Source organism: Protopterus annectens, chromosome 6.part1, assembly GCF_019279795.1.
Source record: "Protopterus annectens isolate FY-2018-M chromosome 6.part1, PAN1.0, whole genome shotgun sequence".
NCBI lineage: Eukaryota > Metazoa > Chordata > Ceratodontiformes > Protopteridae > Protopterus > Protopterus annectens.
Genome location: NC_056738.1, coordinates 500,176,427 through 500,195,685, shown reverse-complemented (window position 1 = coordinate 500,195,685; position 19,259 = coordinate 500,176,427). Strand labels below are relative to the sequence as shown.

Here is a 19,259-nt window from a genome sequence, read left to right as displayed (position 1 = left end):
CTACCAGATTTTTAAAGAAATTTTCCAATTAGTTTTTTTACCCCCACCCACATTTTTAGATTTCTACCCACACCCAAAGGTCAGGATGCAAAAAAACAAAATTGTATGACGTGTGTTTTGCAGATTCTGCTCCTTATTTTTCTACAACTGTACTACAACAGTAACTTTATATGCCATTTACTGAGAAAGTACAAAATAAACACCCTGTAATTAATTCGAGAAAAAAGAAGTTACTTAATGTATACGAATACGAAAACTCGGCACTGTTTTAGCGTTCTCACCAGTCGGTAAAAAAAGAAAGAAGAAATAGGGTTATGTTTCTAATTGCATTGTAAACAGTCACCCACAGCACCGTCTTTTTGTGACTTTGTTGATAATGTCTTTCGCGGTGATGAGCATTTAAAATAACTCAAGTACAAGAGCAAATAAAAGCACTGGTCCTGAAACATGCTCACCACGACATGCAAACTACTTCAGTATAAACGTCCTGTTACAATTATAAACGAACGTAAACTAACATTTATTTGAGACAGCACCTCAACTTGCTCCATTACAAGGTACCAAAACGCAACGTCCAAACTGTGTCTACCAAAAACTTTATATTGACGTAGAGGCCTCCCTTACCTTTAGTGAAGCAAAATACTGTAGGACGTTGCGCACGGCAGATCTACAGAAAGGTACTAATGCTGCCCCTGCTTATGCAGTGTACTGTAATGTAACCTAGTGTAACCTAGTTTACACACGATGCGCTGGCCCTTCCCATTGTTCTAGTATGATAATATTAAACCGAAGCTTCCTAGTATAAAGCTTATTATATACCATATATTTGTTTATAATCCTGGCTTGCTCCTTACATAAGTATATACACCGCACCACAATGTATTTTCTTCCCTTATAAACATATACAGCTTGCTGTATCATAACGTGCCGCCCTGCCCCGACGTAACCTACTATAAGATAATGCCTTAGCCATGCCCATGTATAAACCTACTCTAACATTATGCCCTGGCCAATCAGGCTGCTCTCTCGCTCCAGCATTCACTTCTACTTCCTTACTCTCACTCTCGCACTTTTAACTTTCTTCAAGGTCCAGATCAGCCGATCTGGAACCTCTCGGTTGTGTCTCACCTTCTCCCCTCCCAGTCGACGGGTTGTTAAGAACTACCTGCTGTTTCCATGCTTGCTTTCCGTACAGTTGTGCCCTAGTGCCCCCTCAACCACGTAGGCTGCAAAATATTTTTCTGATATTTTTAAGGCTGATTTTATTTAGAGGCGGTGCTTGCAGGATTCGAGCAGCGTCGTAGCGACACTTTCTCCCCAGTCGGTTGGTTAAGAGTTGAGTTTGGAGCTGGGGGTCGTGTGGATTTGGGGGGAGATCCGTTATATTTCTTGTTTTTTTTTTACGTTTTACTTTTTTAACTGGATTTATTCCGTTTTTTATTTCTTCATTTTGGGGGGGATCTTAGATCATGAACAAGCTGTACATCGGGAACCTGAGCCCCTCTGCCACCGCCGAGGATCTGAAACAGCTCTTCGGGGAAAAGAAGCTCCCTTTGGCCGGCCAGGTCCTGCTCAAGTCCGGTTACGCTTTTGTGGATTACCCAGACCAAAACTGGGCCATTCGAGCCATCGAAACGCTATCTGGTAAGAGACGCTAGACACCCCACAAAACAGAGCTCCCTGCCATGTTCCCCCATCCCCCAACCCTAAAAAGTAAATCTGGGACAAGAAGCAATCACAATTACGTCCGGGAACGGGGCTGCCAAAGTACTGGGCTTGCAGCACCACCTTCCAAGTGGTACAAATGCTTTCCAAAGTGCTAAGGCACTAGCTGGGGAAGGGAGGGGGGAGGTGAATGTTCCATCAGTTAACAGCTATAAGATACCTCAATTTACAATCTAATAAAAGAATTGGGATTAACTGCGAGGCTAGTTCTGTTCTTCAGCAAGTCATAGAGTTAGGATGTGTGTACGATCAAACAGTCAGAAGCTTTGGGACAGGTCCGCTCTGCCTGTGATGCTCGGAGCTGCCTTAATTATTTTTCTGTTATTTTTTTGTCGGATTTTATTAAAAGGACACCGGCCAGTCAGGCTACTAAGGGCTGGTAGTTCCTTGATCCTTGAATGCCTGGCTGTGTTTTTACGAGGTGTCCTGTCTCAATTTGCAGGGGGTCCGGAGGAAAGTGTTAATAAACAGGTAGCTGGGGGTGGGGGGAGAGAGAAGAGGAAGGAGGTGAGACTCACTCGCAGAGCTCTGAGCTGAGGCAGGCCACTTCCACACGCACAGGGGCGCCGGGCGCAGTCGGGGCGCTTGCTCCACTGGGGCCAACTTTACGCGCAGGAACCTCCACCTGCAAGGATAGAGAAGGAGGGAAGAAGTGAAACGAGCCAGATCAGGCCCCATCTGATCTGTTCGCCTTCCCATTTACTGTTGTATGTTTCCAAAACGGAACGGAGTGGAGGTGGGAGTGGAAGCATGGCTGCCTGTCCTTCATTTTGAGTTTAAACATGAGCTCATCACTCTCCTTTTGGCGCCGCTTCTTTCGACATATGAAGTATTACATTTTTATTACATTTTGTGCCCCAGGAGAGCACCCGCCAGTCCAACTTTAGTCCCATCTGCCACACTGCAAAAATCAATAATAACGTGCTTTGATTTGTCTGTTCTTATTTTGTTTGTTTGTTTAAGTGTGACTGTATGTGTTTGGAGCGACGTGGTCCCACTCGCACAACATTGACTGGGGGTCGGGAAGGGGGGCTTCTGTCAGTTTCGGCTCCTAACTTGTCAAATATTTTTAAATTGAATTTGCTATTTTCAGTCACGGCTACAGCAGTGATCGACTTTGTTTCTTGTGCCTTTCTTTCAAAGGGAAAGTAGAGCTACATGGAAAAGTGATAGAAGTGGATTATTCGGTTCCCAAGAAACTTAGGTGAGTGCTTTATCAATGTTGTTTCGAAGTGCTTGGGCATTTTTTTTTTAATTAAACTGAACACCTTAAAATAGGAGACGCTAGCTACTGTACTGTATCGCATGTGTATGTTTTATGACTGTAGTGTTTACGTCTTTACTAATTTTCCCAGTCGTTGTTTGTTCCTCTTATGCTTTAGGAAATAAAATTGTAGCGGCTATTGTATTATTAATTTAATATTTTTTTCTTTAGTGTCAAGGAAACAGTGACACGACTGCATGCAAGAGAATGATACATTTTAAACGTTGTTTTTTTTTTACCTCTATAACTCATGACACGTGAGTTTGCTGCCTTCAGTGATCCTTACTGAATAATTTGCCAGTTCTGTAACAAATACGAAATCGTGTTTATGGCTGTTTGATTTTGGAGTTAAGTGTAGTTAGTGGAATTTGGCATGTAAGTGTATACTTCTGAGAATTTAGTTTATGGAGGGCCATAACTGCCATACTTACAATGTCGTAATTAAATAAAACATGTATAGTTGGGCAGCAGTGATTTCTGTGTTATCTATAAGGCAAGCAACAGTAGGCGAGGATGTTATTTCATGCAAGTGTTTGGTATTGAAACAAGTTTTATGCAGATATAGTTATTCTGAATTAAAAACTTTGGACTTAATTGTGAATGGTGTATTCTTTTCGGAGGGTTTTACAATAGAAAGTGAAGCCAACATTTTTTGAGACTGTTTTGCTTTAAATGTCACACAGTTTTTTTTTACATTTTTGTGTGTGGCTGCATGAATGTTTTATCTGAAAATTCTGGTATGATACAGATGGCAATTTTTTTAACAGTCTCTTTGCAGTTGGTTGTCTTTTGAAACTTATTTTGCAGTACACTGACCTGTTGTGTAGAGTTGTGATGTTAGAGAGATGTAAATGTGATGATGGCAACAAAATGTTGTCATTGTTAAAGTCTGAGTCTTAATACCTGTCAAGTGCTAAAGGGCAAGCATTTACAGTATTCACTGAAGTGTTTTATATTTGCTGGTTGGCTCCCTTGATGATTGACAGGAGGCCTACCGTATGTGGTGTAAAGCAGGAAGGCCTAGGCATTCCTAAATTCATTGATGGTTGTTACTTCTTACCACTGTGTATTTGGTGGTCGTAAGTTGCATTGGCTATGCCAATGTAAATATCTAGACCTTCAAGTTAGCGTATGGACTTTATCTTCCTTTCTGAAGTTCCTACTTCCTGTGTGTCTGATACAGCTACACTGCATAAAGTTTTTTTTTTCTGAGAAGTCCTTTTAACATGGAGATGCTGCTTAGTACACTGTCTCCCCATTTTTATGTTTGTGTAACATAACATACATACACGTGTGTGTGTGTGTGTGTATATGTATGTATATGTATATGTGTGTATATATATATATATATATATATATATATATATATATATATATATATATATATATATAATGTGCGTGTGTAATGCACTTGCATGTATAGCTATCCAAATAAATATTTTAGTTAATGTTGATAAAACATTTCACTGTTTTTGAAAGACTGACGCATAGAAAAAAAACAACTTTCTACCATAGTTCTGAAACTCTTACTGCTGATTTGTAACATAATACTTACAACAAGGCTAAGCAAAAAAGTTATAGAATAACATTGCTGAAAGCTTTTTTATACTGCTGGAGCCCTTTTTTGTTATAATATAAACATTTATGTATGGTAGTCAATTTTTGTTTTTAAATGTATGCTGTATGTACATTTTTTAAATATTTCTAAATATTTATGCTGAATATGCAGTTACATTTGTGAAACAGTTTCATTGTAATAATTCATGTTTTATTTGTATAGATATAATATATGATACTATAGTGTATAATGTTTTGATCTGCTAGTTTCTGTGACTTATGAAGTGGTCCTGGGAGCCAGTAGTTTGGTTTCCTTTCTAAACCAAGTAATTGTGGTATGACTGACTAACTGAGTAGTACCATGTAAGGACATTTGTTTTGATGGTTTAATGAAAAGTAAGTTACTTAAAAATGCATCTGATATGGGCTTTGAACATTTATTAGATAATCACGGTTTATATAGAAATATCTTGTGTGATGTTGCTGGGAGACCTCAGATTTGTTATGAAGAAATAAAAGGGACTATCAAAATATGTTAAAATTTAAACTTTGGATACGTGTCTAAGTCTATAATATGCATATGATATATAAATGTGATAAAAGCTGTACTAAAGTTGGAGTTTTAAACTGTTTAAAATTCTCTGTTTAAGTACTGATTAATATGAATTTTTATACTGTATATGTAGTATCTAAGAGGTTGTAATATTCCTCAAATACTGAAATTAAGAAAAAAGATTTTGATGATACATATGTCACTAGCGATCATGTAATGAAAACCAATTTGAGGTGCTGAGTGTCAGAGAATGTATATGCACTTTTTATTGTGGAACAGGCTTATTAATTTTGTAATTACAAACTGCCTACTGTACTGTAAATGTCAGAAAGTGCTTAGGTTCATAGTTGTACACCTATAATATTTATTGTATGTTTGATTCTCCCCTGCTTTATGTATTGCACACTTTTGTAGGGGCATTTTTTGGGACACATTTTAAAAAAAGTAAAATTTAAACACGCACAACTAATGATAAGCATGCAGGACTTTTTTCCCTTTTGTATGCAGATGTATTTGGTTAGTGTCGTACTTTTTAGTACAGTAAATGTATTTGTATAGGTGTTGTGCTGATTTATTTATTTATTTTTTACAGTAGTGTAAAAACTCTCTGAAATTGACTAGGTGATCCTACATTTGTTTTTATTGAATTTTATTTACCAAGAAGGTAGAGCATATATTGATATATTTTTTAGAATATACATCAATTTATTTTAATAATTCACTGTACATTTTCTTGATTTCTTTGTATACAAGATACAGTGATTATTTTCCCTTGTTTATAGAATAACTCATTTTTTTTTTGGTAAAGCATATTTAGAAATAATTTGGTATACACTTTGGAATGTGTATGGTCAGTCCTTAAGGAATGCCTGTTATGTTTCGGCTAGCTAATTCCCCATTTTATGTTTTTTTCCTTTTCTATGAACATTTATTGAAATTAAAGAATTCTGATAAAGAGCTTCCCATACTGTTTTGCCTTTCATAACTGAAAGACTGGGAAAACTGTCTATATGTAAGACTACTTAAAATCATTAAAAGTGTAGGGGTAAAGGTCTGAGCACAGTGTTGCTGGGTAACTTGCTGTAGCTATGGAATGATTAAGTTACTGAGATTCAAACCTGGGCTCTTCAGATGTGGAGTGCAGCTACAATTCATAATGTTTATTGGAGCTATCTCTTGCTCATACCATTCAAGAAGCAATGGGTGTTAAGTGCACATGAAGTACATTTTCTTTACAGATGTGACACTTGCCCTTGATGGTAGAGAAGAAGCAGTTGTGTGACCAATGTCACAAAACAGCCTTCCATCATTAACCAAAGGCATTCAAGAAAATGTGGTCACAGATATCTGTAATCAGAACAATGTGCAGTTCTGATGCTTTTTTGCCATTATTGTTAGATGCCATTTGTGCATGTATCACTCTCTCTACTGTAAGCTGCCTCACGTTTGAAAACCACAAAAAAATTACCAGAACATACCTGAACACAGTCCAGCTTGCTTTGGTGGTGCTTTCAGGTGTGCAGGGTAATGGTGATAATTAGAAGAGCTCCTCACAGGTTATTGTACTACTACTGCTTGCATGAAATAAGACATATGCTAACAGTGGTACAAATGTATTACTGTTTTCTGAACAGTTCTGTGTAATAACTCCTGAAATGTAAAGATGGTGCCTTGTATTTATGTGGTTATTTTAGGTATGTGATATACTTCATGTTAAACGCTTACTGCTCCATGCTGAATATAAAAATACCATTTTGTGTTTTAATGTAAGCTTATATTGCAAAAGGTTTATATTTAACTTCTGTCAAGGATTCCACTTGTGAACAAAATGTTGTTGACTTGAGCCCACTGCTACAGGCTCTGCTGCTCATGTCATGATGTTGCTTTTTAGCCTTGGAGTCCGTAAAATGTGCAGACAAAAATGGAGCTAAAATTCAGATATTCTGAATTAAAGTTGTACCTGCGATGCATTGATGTGCTTGATGTAAAAGTTGGAAGCTTGGTTTCCTCATGCTAATTTAGGATGCCTGCTGGTTTAGGGTTCAATGTGAAGCACTTGTAAAATATTGCTGTGGCCCCTTTGTTTCTTTCATAGGTGACATTTAGGAGGAATTCAGATGACCATTTAAAACCTATTGCTATGACTGTTTCTATTTCTCATGTGATGTTTTTCATTTAATATGGTTGCAGTGCAAATTAAAAAAAAAGTGTTTTTGAAGTAACTTGGATATTGTTTTTGAGTTTTGTATTATCTTATTAACAGTGGTATGAAACCAAATCAGATAAAATTTGTTATATGAAGTGTGTTAACAGTGTTCTGTGTATGTGCAACAACAAATATTTTAAGTGTTTAGCAATTGTTTGCAATAATACATTTGTAGTTTGAATTTTGAAAATGCACTTTATGAAGTATTTAATTTCTGAGTCTAATTTTTAAACGAGATGTATTCCTTATACCACAGAAATCATTTCTGAAAGCTTATGTGATAGAATCTAGTCAGTATTGCCTGTGTTATATTTGTATGTTTTGGATTCACTGTCACTTTGGAGTATATTATGCTTTACAAAGACATTAGTAATCCTGAAAACAGTCATACATTTTGAAGCAAATTCATCCTTTTAACTTTTTAAAGTTTTTTTATATAAATTGTGGAGTTGCAGCAAATTAAAAAAACATGTTGGTGTAATCTCATTTTTTTGTTTTTGAAACTAAATTATTTAGTGCTGTAGAACTTCACACAACAGTTTATTATGCAATTCACAGATTAAATGCTAAATCTTGGTATCTAGAAAACATTCTGGTTGTAATTAGTGACCAGTATATTCTGACATGATCAGGTGCTCTTGCTTCACATCTATTAAAGGGTTAGAAGGCATTGTTTAGATTTTTCAGGTAAGTTCATGTTTCTTCCTCACCCCTGTCTAAATGGATCTGGGCAGTGGGACTTATGGTTTATTAAATAGTTTAGTTTATTTTGGTATTGACTCTAACTGGGGAATGTTCAAAACATTTTACGGATTTAAATCTGCTTTGTGGACCTTGGTTTATGGGAGCATGCATGCGGCTGGATGTGTTATAATTTTACTTTAAAATTGCTACAGTAAAGTAGTCAAATATCTTTATTTTTCATAGAAACATGGTTGCATGCACTGCATATTATGGTGTGCTTTACATAAGTAACATTGAATGGATTTTTGATTCATTTTTGTGAAATCTAATTGTGTTTTGTATCCTCACTCTCTAACCGTTGTGGTGTAATCATTCTGAAGCATATATATTTTTTATTTGTTATCCTGTAACTTTATGAAAATCTTCTCAGATTTGTTAAATACCAAACACTGCAAATTCATGTGATTTGTCACACTCTGGTCTTAATTGTTTGTCTTTTAGACCTGGTAGGGGTCATAAAAGCTAGTCTGATCATTTCACTTGGCTGTTAACAAAATGATTAAAAAAAAGGTCTTTGGTACAACTGCCATTTTAGTTAACAATCTGCTTGCATTGGTTTTTAAGGTTTTGGAGAGGTGTAGCTTGTCTTTTTTAATCTGTAGTGTATTGGTACATCCAAATGTTTACCACTGAAGCTACTTGCAGTGGTAGTACCACAGAATAATGAGATAATTGTGAGACAGCTGGTTGGAATTAGTTAAATGCTTTTTCTACTGTAAAACATTAGTTGTATTTTTAAAGGGGCTAAATCTAGTTTTATAATAACCAGACATTGCCTTGCTAACTGCAACATACTAAAAGAAAAAAAAAATGTTTCTGATCCTAGCTCAGAACTAGCCAGTGCTAGCATTTCATTGTTAGAATATCTGTAAATGGATTTTTTTCCTTTTTAGGATTTACTGGTGTGTTGTCAATGACCAATAAAACCATCAGTGGGGATAACATCAGTTTGCTGGGGGAAGGGGCATTGTTTTTTTTAAGAGGGAAATGTAAATAAGTACTACTGGTTCATAGTGACCTGAAATAAAGTAGAAGACTATTTCTCAAATATTGAACTTTATATCAGTTTCAGGGGAGGCACAAACAAGTTCACAAATGTTGCATATTTAAGGTCACATCTATTCTGTATTGTTTATATATATATATATATATATATATATATATGTGTCTGGCATTGTAAATCGGTAGGAAAAGAGGAATTTACTAAGCCACATCTTTGGTTTATTTGAAATGTGTTATAGCTTCTCCTAGCAGAAAGACTATCCTGTAGAAGTACTTTTTGGTATCCATGTGAAGCTCAGATAACTTAGTTATTTGAGGAAGTTTTCAAATGACAGAATTGAAACTATAGTACAAAGCAGCAAGGTTAGTAAGCTTAACAGGCAATAAATAGTTTGAGTTCTGAATTACAGTACATGTACTGAATGTTAAAGGTAATTGCTCATAATTTGTTAATCGAAGGCAGTTGTGTGTTACTGCAGTTGTGAGTTCTTTGGACCTTTTAGTTAACTTTGGTTATGTCTAATTTGTTATCACCAAAGTGCACATAGACCTATTAAAAGCCTTTGATATGGTCCTTGTGGGCTAATTCAGATTTTTTTTTTTCAGACCAAGTGTTTATCATAGTCAGGGGGATAGCCACGTCTTTTATGCATAGGAGACACAGGGTTGTTGAATGGTCATTTTTTATGGTAAACGTCACGACTAGACTGCTATAAGGTTTAGGACTGTATTTTTAATTTGTTTTGAGTTCTGATTTAATAGCTCTGTGTGTAAACAAGTTTTGCTGATTTTCAAATTTGGAAGCATGAACTGTGACACCAGTAATCTTAAGGACCGTCTAAACGTTTGTCTGTTCTGTTAAAGGACTAAGTTTAGCATTCACAAATGTGTATTGTACTATGGGGAAACAGTGGACCTTCATAAATAATTTGATGTTTACTGACTGATAACTGTGTAAAGGCTTTACAGTTTGGGAGTTTTGATCAAAATATCTCTCTTCAGGAATATTAAATCCATGGCATAGATGTAAAAGGTGCTCATTTTGTCCTGTAGTGATGTATGTTCAGATATCTGTGTGCACTCATTAGTTAGTGTTTTGAGTATCCGAACACTTGCGGTTGGTCTGCTACATATCTTACACAATACACGCAAAAAGTACTTAACTAAATCAGCTACAAGTACAAAGAAATTGCAGTATGCAGACAGCTACATGCATTACAACTTTAGAACTTTACAGTGTAACTATTTTTTAATGTGGAGTACTGTCATAACATTTACCACATATAGTGACAAAGTTCTCGTGACTGTTGGGATTACAACTTTAGAATGAGTAAGTATTGGTTCTTCCTGAATGTTAAAACCATCAAAAATAAGTATGTCACCCAGAACACACAGAATATGGAGTAAACTACCCTTATACATATGGTTGAAAGTATTAGCACAGTTCACTCCAGAATTGCATCTAATGTTGATGTATGTAAAGAGTTTTGTTTGTTGATCAGTACAGCTTTATTCCTCAGAGGCATAGAATGATTCAGTCTTGACCTCTTAGGGGACAGCGAGTCCTGTATGTTGCACCTAAGTTGTTAGGAGTCATTTATAATTTACAGTAATGTTTGGAAGATTCTGCAGACTATACATCATTCCAGCTTGAAGAAACTTAAGGGGGTGGGGTGCTAAAGCTTTCTCCACCAAGACACTTGCACTCACCCCTTCACATAAACAGCAAACACATTACTTTTATGAGAAATAGTTAGGATGGATGGTATCTACCTTGTATTTTATCAGTTGTAAAGTTTATACATGGTAGCATGTTTAGACTCAATAAACGTTAATAATTAACACACCTGACTATGCAACACAGCTTTGACCACAGCATGAAACAGATTACCTTGCGTCTGTGTGATAAAAATGGTAGTAGTAAACTTTGATTTTGGTAAGATGTAGGTATTCTAAATTATTTTCTGTGAAGGTATGTATTTAGATATATGTGTACACCATGTACATACATGTGTGTCTACACATATATATAAAACAATATTTTTTGTGTGTGTATAAAACCCAATCGGCGGCTGCAGGTATTGTGTTGTATGAAGGTGTCTGATCACTGTTACAGTTTGAGAACGGACATAAATCCATAAACACGGTAATATTTTGTTCATTAATGGTTATTTCTTCATTTGGAAAAGAAATGTGTACTAAAAATATACACAATATTATTCTTGATTTATTCTTAACACACTTGTGTAGTAAAATAGAATTCAGAATTGCATCTGAGTAGCTGACATATTTTTGAGTAGTAGTGCAGAAAGTTGTTGAGCTTGGATAATTAAAGACTTGGATACGTGCACACACACTATTCGTGTTCCTTCCCACTCTTAATCATATGCCACTAGTGCTTTTACATGTTTGGCATACCTAATCTGTCTTTGTAGAAGGTTGGTGCGTCTTAAACTTTCTATAAAGATGCATTTATTTGTTAATTTTATTTACGTTTGCTTGAATGAACATTCACAGTCGTCATTGCCCATTTTTACTGGAGTCCTTGGGCGAAAAGTTCTTGTAACAATAATTAAACAGACTTAAAATGGTTTATTCATTAAGATCAGTTATTTATCAGGTAATACATATCCATGCTGCTTTGTACAATAAAAATAGGAATTAAAAATTTGGAAGCAGACTAGAGACTGGGCACAACGGAAAGTAGTCAAGTTAAATTTTATCAACCAAGGTACAGTTACTTGTTCTCTTGTATGCTTTTAGTGATTTGTAACACACTGAACATCAGAGAGTAGTACACAAAAATATAACAATTGGAAGTGTAGTAAACTAAAACAATATTACTGGAAGTGTAAGTCCTTGTTTTCTGTATTATTAATAGATACGTTTAGATAGTGTGACTTTTTAAACCTAAAGTTTGCTACAGTTGGATGGTGCATTTGCAGACATAGGGGTGGGACAGTGTGCAGCAGTTAGAATTGATTCTTTGGTGCTTGGTTCTCCAGTTCATTTCTTAGCTGGGTTGCCTTTAATGTCGTTTGCACGTCCTCCCTGTATCATCGTGGATTTTTACAGTTGCTCCTATTTCATCCCAAATCAAACTGCCTAAACGTGTGCATGTAGTACGTGTTTGTGTTTGGTCTGTAGCTGCTGCGCTATGGATTTTTACAGTTGCTGCTTTTCAACCCAAATCACAAACTGCCTATACGTGTGCATGTAGTATTTGTGTTTGGTCTGTAGCTGCTGTGCTATTCTGGGTTTAATTTCTGACTTGCACAAATAGTTTTATCTCTGAATCCTCCTCATCCCTGATGGGTAAATTAACCTGAATTCAGACAAGCGTTATGTAAGTCTGTAACAAAAGACCTGTCCATTTTAGTGTGGAGATAGTATTTTATTGATGTTTTTGAAGGTGTAGGTAGAAGAAATTTGCCTCCCTGCAAGTGAAAGTTTGAGAGTTTGCAGTATAGACTGAGAATCTTGAATCACCAGTTCTGTTCTTTGATTTAGGTATGGTAATTTTGAGAAGCTTATGTGAGAGTACTGACATAAGGTCTCACTTGTCTTGGACTCTTCCAAGATGTAAGCAGCTGAGATAATTTTAGTCGTTTATAGGTAAATTTTAATTTAATTTACGGACATGTTGATTAAATTTAAATCCTTCAAAACTATGTGGTTGATTTTGCTAGGGTCCCAGATGCATGTGTTACTTTTGTCATTACATCTAGTGAATTGCTGACCATTCCCATAGCCCAGTCCATGAATGCCCCCCTATCCTTTGAGGTATCCTTGCTGTTCAGAGATATGGTAATAGTTATACTGGAAGAACAACAAAGTGATGATTACTCATGCTGAAGTTGGAGGTGATGTTCCAGGTTCTGTTTTTAGTAAGCCTCATAACATGCATCAGATTTATTTTCAGTAATCACAACAGGATAATTATGGAGGTTTTGAAAAGTGTCAATGAACAAACAGGAACTTATCGGATGGGTATGCTCCTAGAGGTTGGGTTTGAGGCCCTTCTTCTGGAAGGCAGTTCTCGTATGTCCGAGGGCTTGCCTGATTGCTCCACTTTGAAGGCAGTTATGGGGTTATCTTTCTTGCTGGCCGTCACTTGTCTCGGACAACATATTCAGAGGTTATTTGGTTCCCTTTTTGTCACCTCTCATTCTGCCTTCCGTTTCCCTGCCTAACGTTTCACCTGTCAAGAGTGTGACAAAACCTCAGGCCTAGAGCCTGCTACTAAAAAAAAAAAAAGTCCTTCAGGAAGTTCTACCAGACCACAAAGGACAGTGCTTTTACTGAGTTTTTTTTTTTTGTGCTATAAAATATCAGGACTTCAGGCCCTCTAATGACCTGAGTGACCTAAATCATTGTACTGTCAAGCAGTTCCTTTGGTTACAGAGCAGTCCATTCTTCACTGCCTGTTTGAAGGAGACTTGGCATTCTCTTTGGACCGTCCTTCACCTTTTCATAGTAGCCAGTAGCGTCTAGTTCAGGGCATGGTCATTTGGTCTTGCCGCAGCCCCCAGGGTGTTCAGAGTGTTTGCAGTCACAGCAGCTGTCCAACTCCCATGGTTCCAGAGATTTGCTTTTTGGTTTCTTTCAGTCCTTGGGAATAATGGTCAGTCTTAAAGTCTCAGTTGGTGTTCTCTGAGATTTTGTTGAATTTTGAATACTCTGTAGGCATTATAAAGTAAAAAATATTATTCTTGTTAAAGCTACCTGCAGATAATAAGCAACAAGTCCCAGCTTCTCTTTGACTCTCATCACTGGGTCTGACAGCTACTACAATTTTTCTGGTTTCTCATTCCAGACTGTTCATGATGGCTCTTCAGTGGCATACTCCTAAATACAATTTGGTCATCTTTTAGATACCCCTAGATGGTTCATTAAGGATTCCCCAAGGGTGCATTTATCTAGAGGTGTCACAGTGCACTCCTTCCTCGTTTCTCGTTGTCCTGAAATTCCTTGATTGGGAGAAATTTAACAAAGCCTGGTAGTCCTATTTGGCCACACCAGATTTTAATCCTCTTTGGCTTCAACTGTCAGGCAGGCCTATGCTACCTCTCCAGTCAGCTGCACCTGACCCTTTACTCCCAGAGGTTAACTTCATGGTTTTTGTAGTTCTCCTGATGGCCATGGAACAATCCTCCTTGCCTATCCATGTGTCCATATCCTAACTTTTGCTTAGACACCTTTTATTGGGGGGAAAAAAGTTTCTTTGAAAATGGACCACAGCAACATGCCTTCTCTCAGTTTTGATCCCTAGCATTCTGGAATGTCTTTTCCAAACTTTTGATCCTGATCTAAAGTTTTCTCAGTTAAATTTCATCTGGCAATTGTTTGTACCAGAAAGACATTCTGCTTCTCTTAGGATAAGCAAAACTTCCCTGAAGGGGCACTTTTTTCTCTTGTGTCCTCCTTTTAAGTTTTGTTTTCCTCCTGTGGGCCTTTATTTCATTCTGGAGAAACTAATGCTCTCCCTTTAAACCAACTTATTCTGCTGATCTAAGTTTCTTACTCTGTAGACTATTTTTGGTGGCCATTACATCAGCATGAAGATTTTTAGAGTTGTAGATTGTATGTGTTTATACACTCTATATCACTTTTCACAAAGCAGAATATGAAGAAATAAACAAAGTAGAACCACCCAAAAGCAGCAAATAGATGAAAGAAGCTTGCAGAACAGACCACCAGCAAAAATCCAAGTTTAAGCGCTTTTTGTTTGATTTACATTACATTCTGCAGCAACTTTGGGCATGAAGCATCGGTGGCACACAATGACATTCTGTTTTTGAAAGAAGCGTGCAGAACAGACCACCAGCAAAAATCCAAGTTTATTGAAGTGCTTTTCGTCAAGTTTCAGACTTCATCAGAATCTGATTCTGATGAAGTTTGAAACTTGACAAAAAGCACTTCAATAAACTTGGATTTTTGCTGGTGGTCTGTTCTGCACGCTTCTTTCAAAAACAGAATGTCATTGTGTGCCACCGATGCTTCATGCCCAAAGTTGCTGCAGAATGTAATGTAAATCAATTAGATGGAGTGAATACTTGTTGCATTGTACAGATGTCAGTAGTCAACTCAGATTTTATTGGGATGGAACCAAAGCTCTAAAGAAGGATTTTTGGATCTTATTAACCCTACTCTTTGAAAACTGGGTCAAAAAGTATCTGGTTGCTGTTCTTGACTTTCTCAGTCCTTTAGATTTTGCTATCAAAAATGCATATTAATCGGCGGGGGTGCAGCGGTAGCGTTGTTGCCTCACAGCACGAGGTTCTCCCATTCGATTCTCGGCTGGAGTGCGGTGAGTGCCTTCTGTGTAGAGTCTGCATGTCCTCACCGCGGTTGAATGGGCATTTAAAAGACATGCATAAATGGGCGTGCCTTCGTTGAAGGTTGAACGCCGAGCTGGCACCTTGGCGTTCGTCAAAATCTACTGCCAGTCATTAGCAGACCAGAGTTCCGCTGTGGTGACCCTTAATCGGGAAAAGCCGAAAGACAACACATCAAAAATGCAAATTCCTTTATCAGATTTCCAACTCTATTGTTAGGTCTGTGACCATTTCATAAGCTTTCTTCAGAAAATGCTTCATTGGATGATATACATATGTCTGCCACATAGACATCCCTCAATGCTTTTGCAAGGCATTATATGGCAGATGCTACCTGTAGGTCGAGATCTATGTTTGATGCTTCCATGAACTAGGGTATGCTTTCGAGAAGAGACCCCCCCCCCCCAATGTGGATAAGTTTGGGACTCTGTCCTGAGAAATTGCCAATATCGGATACAAGTTAGTTACTTACTGTAATGTTAAGTTTTTCTGTCACTATTCCCACCTTTCTGTCCCCTGCTTAGGGGTCTGATGGATGCTGGCCTGTTTTTTTGAGCTTTTTTTATATATTGTCCTGTGGTGGTTTTGTTAAACTCGTTCCTGTTGGTTTCTGTGATGTGGAGAAAGAACATGTTGTCTTGGTAATTATGGACATTGTGGAGAGCCTAAGGTAGCTTGGGAAGTTTATGGGCAGAGCGGAGTACCTGCCAGTATTAGTCCTGTTTGGGTCCTCCTGTTTTGGCCTCAGCTCTCAAGACAGGTTTGTGCTACCTGTCCCGCCAGCTTTACCTGAGATGAAACTGCCAGTGTAGATGTTACTTCTTTTTTTTTTTAACTATCAAATTGCTTGATTTTATACATGTGCTGATATAATCTAAGTACATAGCACTGTAGTGTAGTTCTTAATCTCTCACTGAGTTGATAGTTTCATTCACTTAAATCGGTCACCTCAAATTTGATTAGAAGTCATTGTGAGCATTGCATTTTCTTTTCTTTTTTCATTGTCACCGTTGCTATTGGCCACTGTATTTTTCCTTCCGACTTCTGTTTAGTATTGTATCAGTAGTTGGCTGTTGCCTTAATTACTGCTAATTTTCTGAGTTTATAATAATAAACATCATAAGTTAAATAGCTGTGTATGAATTTGCATCAACAAAAAAGTCAGGTGACAAGCCCCCCCCAAAAAATGCATGTGTGTTGGTTTAGCCAAATCATGGCAATGACAGAAAAAAATGATCACTTTTTTATTATTTATTTTTTTTTTTTTTCAGGGAAATTGGTTAAACCATTCTACTATATTGCGATCTTATGGAAGAGTTGGAGGGAATTCAGTTTGCCAAGTTTGTGTAGTTTTGTGGGCTCGTCATGTGTTACTTGGCTGATTTTTGGCCAACATGATGTATAGATCTAGACCCATTTTTTCTTAGCTGTAGTCTCCTTCCCAAGATTATTGCCTGTGGCAGTGCAAGCCATTTGGTAACTATTCTCCTGGTGAACATAAGTATTTTTTCTTAAGTATGCCTACCAGCATCAAGTTGTACCCCTCTGTGGTTCCCATGCTTGTATAATTTAACAATACTCTGGAAGCACATGAATGTCCTTAAGTTGCCTTGTATTTTCAGTGTTACTAGCTGCAAGATGGGAAAGATTTTTTTTTTGCTTCAAAGCCTTTTGTCTTGCGACTTGTTTGCTTGCACCTGTTCATCTATGTTGTGTACTTTGCATGACAAACTGGTTAACCTTCAAGGCAGGGCTCGAAGACCCTGAGCGGGCATGCTGTGTCACTGGTGAGCTGCTAAGGTTTGTGTGACCTGTTTTGTAGTGGCCAAGGAAACAGACATAACTTAAGATGGAAGTAGATACGAAAATTATTGCTTTAGTATTTAAAATACTTAATCCATAAGGATAATGTGACAACTGTTAGATGACCTACTGTAATTGTAATTAATTTATATTGGAGTTTAGTGTGTTTTTAATAACTTTGTGGAGTTTCTTTACATGTACTGTCTCTATAGCAGACTATTTGGGCGAGACTTATTTGGATCCATCCTGTAAATCTGTTTTCCTTAAAATCATAAATGCTCACTGCATAGTAGAATAACCCAAATGAGCCAGAAGTACACTTAACATAGTCTGGCAAAACATTTTAAATTCATCTTTACATGTAACAGCACCCAGAAAGCAGTGTGCAAGTGGCTTTTTATTCCTGCTAAACTGTTGTAAGCACTGTAAACTTGGAACTGTGAACAGCATAAAAACTCCCAGTTAGACATGGCTTGGTGCAGTGCATTATGGGATCAGAGCAGTATCTAATGCAGTTGCAGAGTTCATTGTGTATGCAGTCTCCATTTGAAGTAACTTTATCCAGGAAAAAAAAAACTTTCAGTTGAACAGTTACTGACATTTCAGTACTCAGATTGTTTTAGTGCTTGATGTAGTTGGGTATATTTACATAGAGTACAACATGATGAGAATGCAGCAGTCCTGTGCTTTTCTGCTGTTTGCTGGCCCTAATTTTCTCAACAAATTAGTAAGTACTATGTAATTGAAGTATAGTGTAGCATCTTGACACTTGTTTTCTTTTCTGGATAGACAGCATTGCTCTATGAATTACTGTTAAGTCAGTTTTAATTTCATAGTTTGTTTACCAGATATGAGATGCAGCTGGGCAACTTGCATGGACTGTGGTCTTGTGTCCACTGAGGGTTTTGTTTACTCAGTTCCTTTTCTTAGTTGAAACAGTTAAGGCTACTCATTTTAGCCATGTGTGGTTGCAACTTGGTTCCTTTGTTTGGGAGTGTCAGAATCATGGTAGTTTCTCTAGACCCCATTTATGTAGCAGAAAAGCTAGTTGAGATTTTACTACTTGCAGTTTCCTCTTCAGTGGGTTTGTATGTGCCTCCAAAACACCCAGTAAATTATGTGTATATAGGTAAATGAACATTCTTTTAGCACTACTTTACGAAGCTTGTTTATGTTGGTGCTCAGGCTTTCTGAAGACAGTCTCTCTCAAAATTGTAATTTTCTATTTCTCTTAATGTTGAAAGTTTATTACGCAATAGGCTGACTCAAGGACACCTCTACAGTAAACAGTGGTTAAGGTCTTTAGCTAGCAGCTCAGAAATTAGTTACAACTTGAGAATAGCTGATTCTCAAAAAAAAAATTGCCTTTTAATTTTCATTGGAATTCAGCTGAAACCTTCTAGTTTGTTCTGGGTGGTCCTTAGTTTTGTATGATACCACCAGCTTATTGTGATATGACACTGGCTTTTTCTGTATTGTTTTTTTTTCTTCTTCTGAGTGTGTTTTACTTGCTTAGCTGTTGAAATTTAACCTAAATTAGCTGTTCCTGTAGAACACTAGTGATTTCAGAAAATATCCACATGCTTTTAGCATTTTCTAACTTATCTTATTCAGACTTTGACGCAAGACACTACTGATTTTTTGATTAGTCAGCCTCATTGGCTTTCTTGGGTCATGCAATTTGCAAGTAATTAAGGATTTGTTCCTATGTTGCATTTAGGGATTTTGTATGAGTTTACTTTAAATGACAATTTGACTAAAGTATTTATTCACTGTCTTAATATTTTAAGAGTATATTTCAGTCGAAAGTATGGTTTATTATACAATTCAGCTGGAAACCAGAAGTTCAGTATTGATTTGTATAGCACCACAGACCAGGTTGTTAGCAGGATAGTGTTTATGTGTGAATATGTAGTGTGTGAGAAATGCAGCTAGGTAACTTGCTTGAACTGCGGCCTTCTGTCTACTCATGGTTTTGTTTAGTCAGCCCATCTTCTTAACAGAAACCGTTATGGCTACTCCTCTCCTCCATTAAGATTTTATTTTACACAAGTGCAAACTGCACAA

General features: G+C 37.1%; 1 protein-coding gene across 5 annotated transcripts in view; it reads left to right on the top strand.

The window, feature by feature from the left end:
• The first annotated feature begins 1,032 nt into the window (after positions 1–1,032).
• The window catches only part of IGF2BP2 (insulin like growth factor 2 mRNA binding protein 2), a 1,003,123-nt gene continuing 984,896 nt past the window's right edge, over positions 1,033–19,259 (top strand). For 2 of the 5 annotated variants that reach the window (XM_044075953.1, XM_044075952.1), the window contains exons 1-2: positions 1,035–1,644; positions 2,869–2,929. In XM_044075953.1, the coding sequence (XP_043931888.1) occupies positions 1,470–1,644; positions 2,869–2,929 (236 nt within the window). In that variant the 5' untranslated portion in view covers positions 1,035–1,469. Of the gene's footprint in view, positions 1,645–2,868; positions 2,930–19,259 lie in introns of those variants that run through there. The other 3 variants (XM_044075951.1, XM_044075950.1, XM_044075954.1) reach the window with 3 other exon arrangements.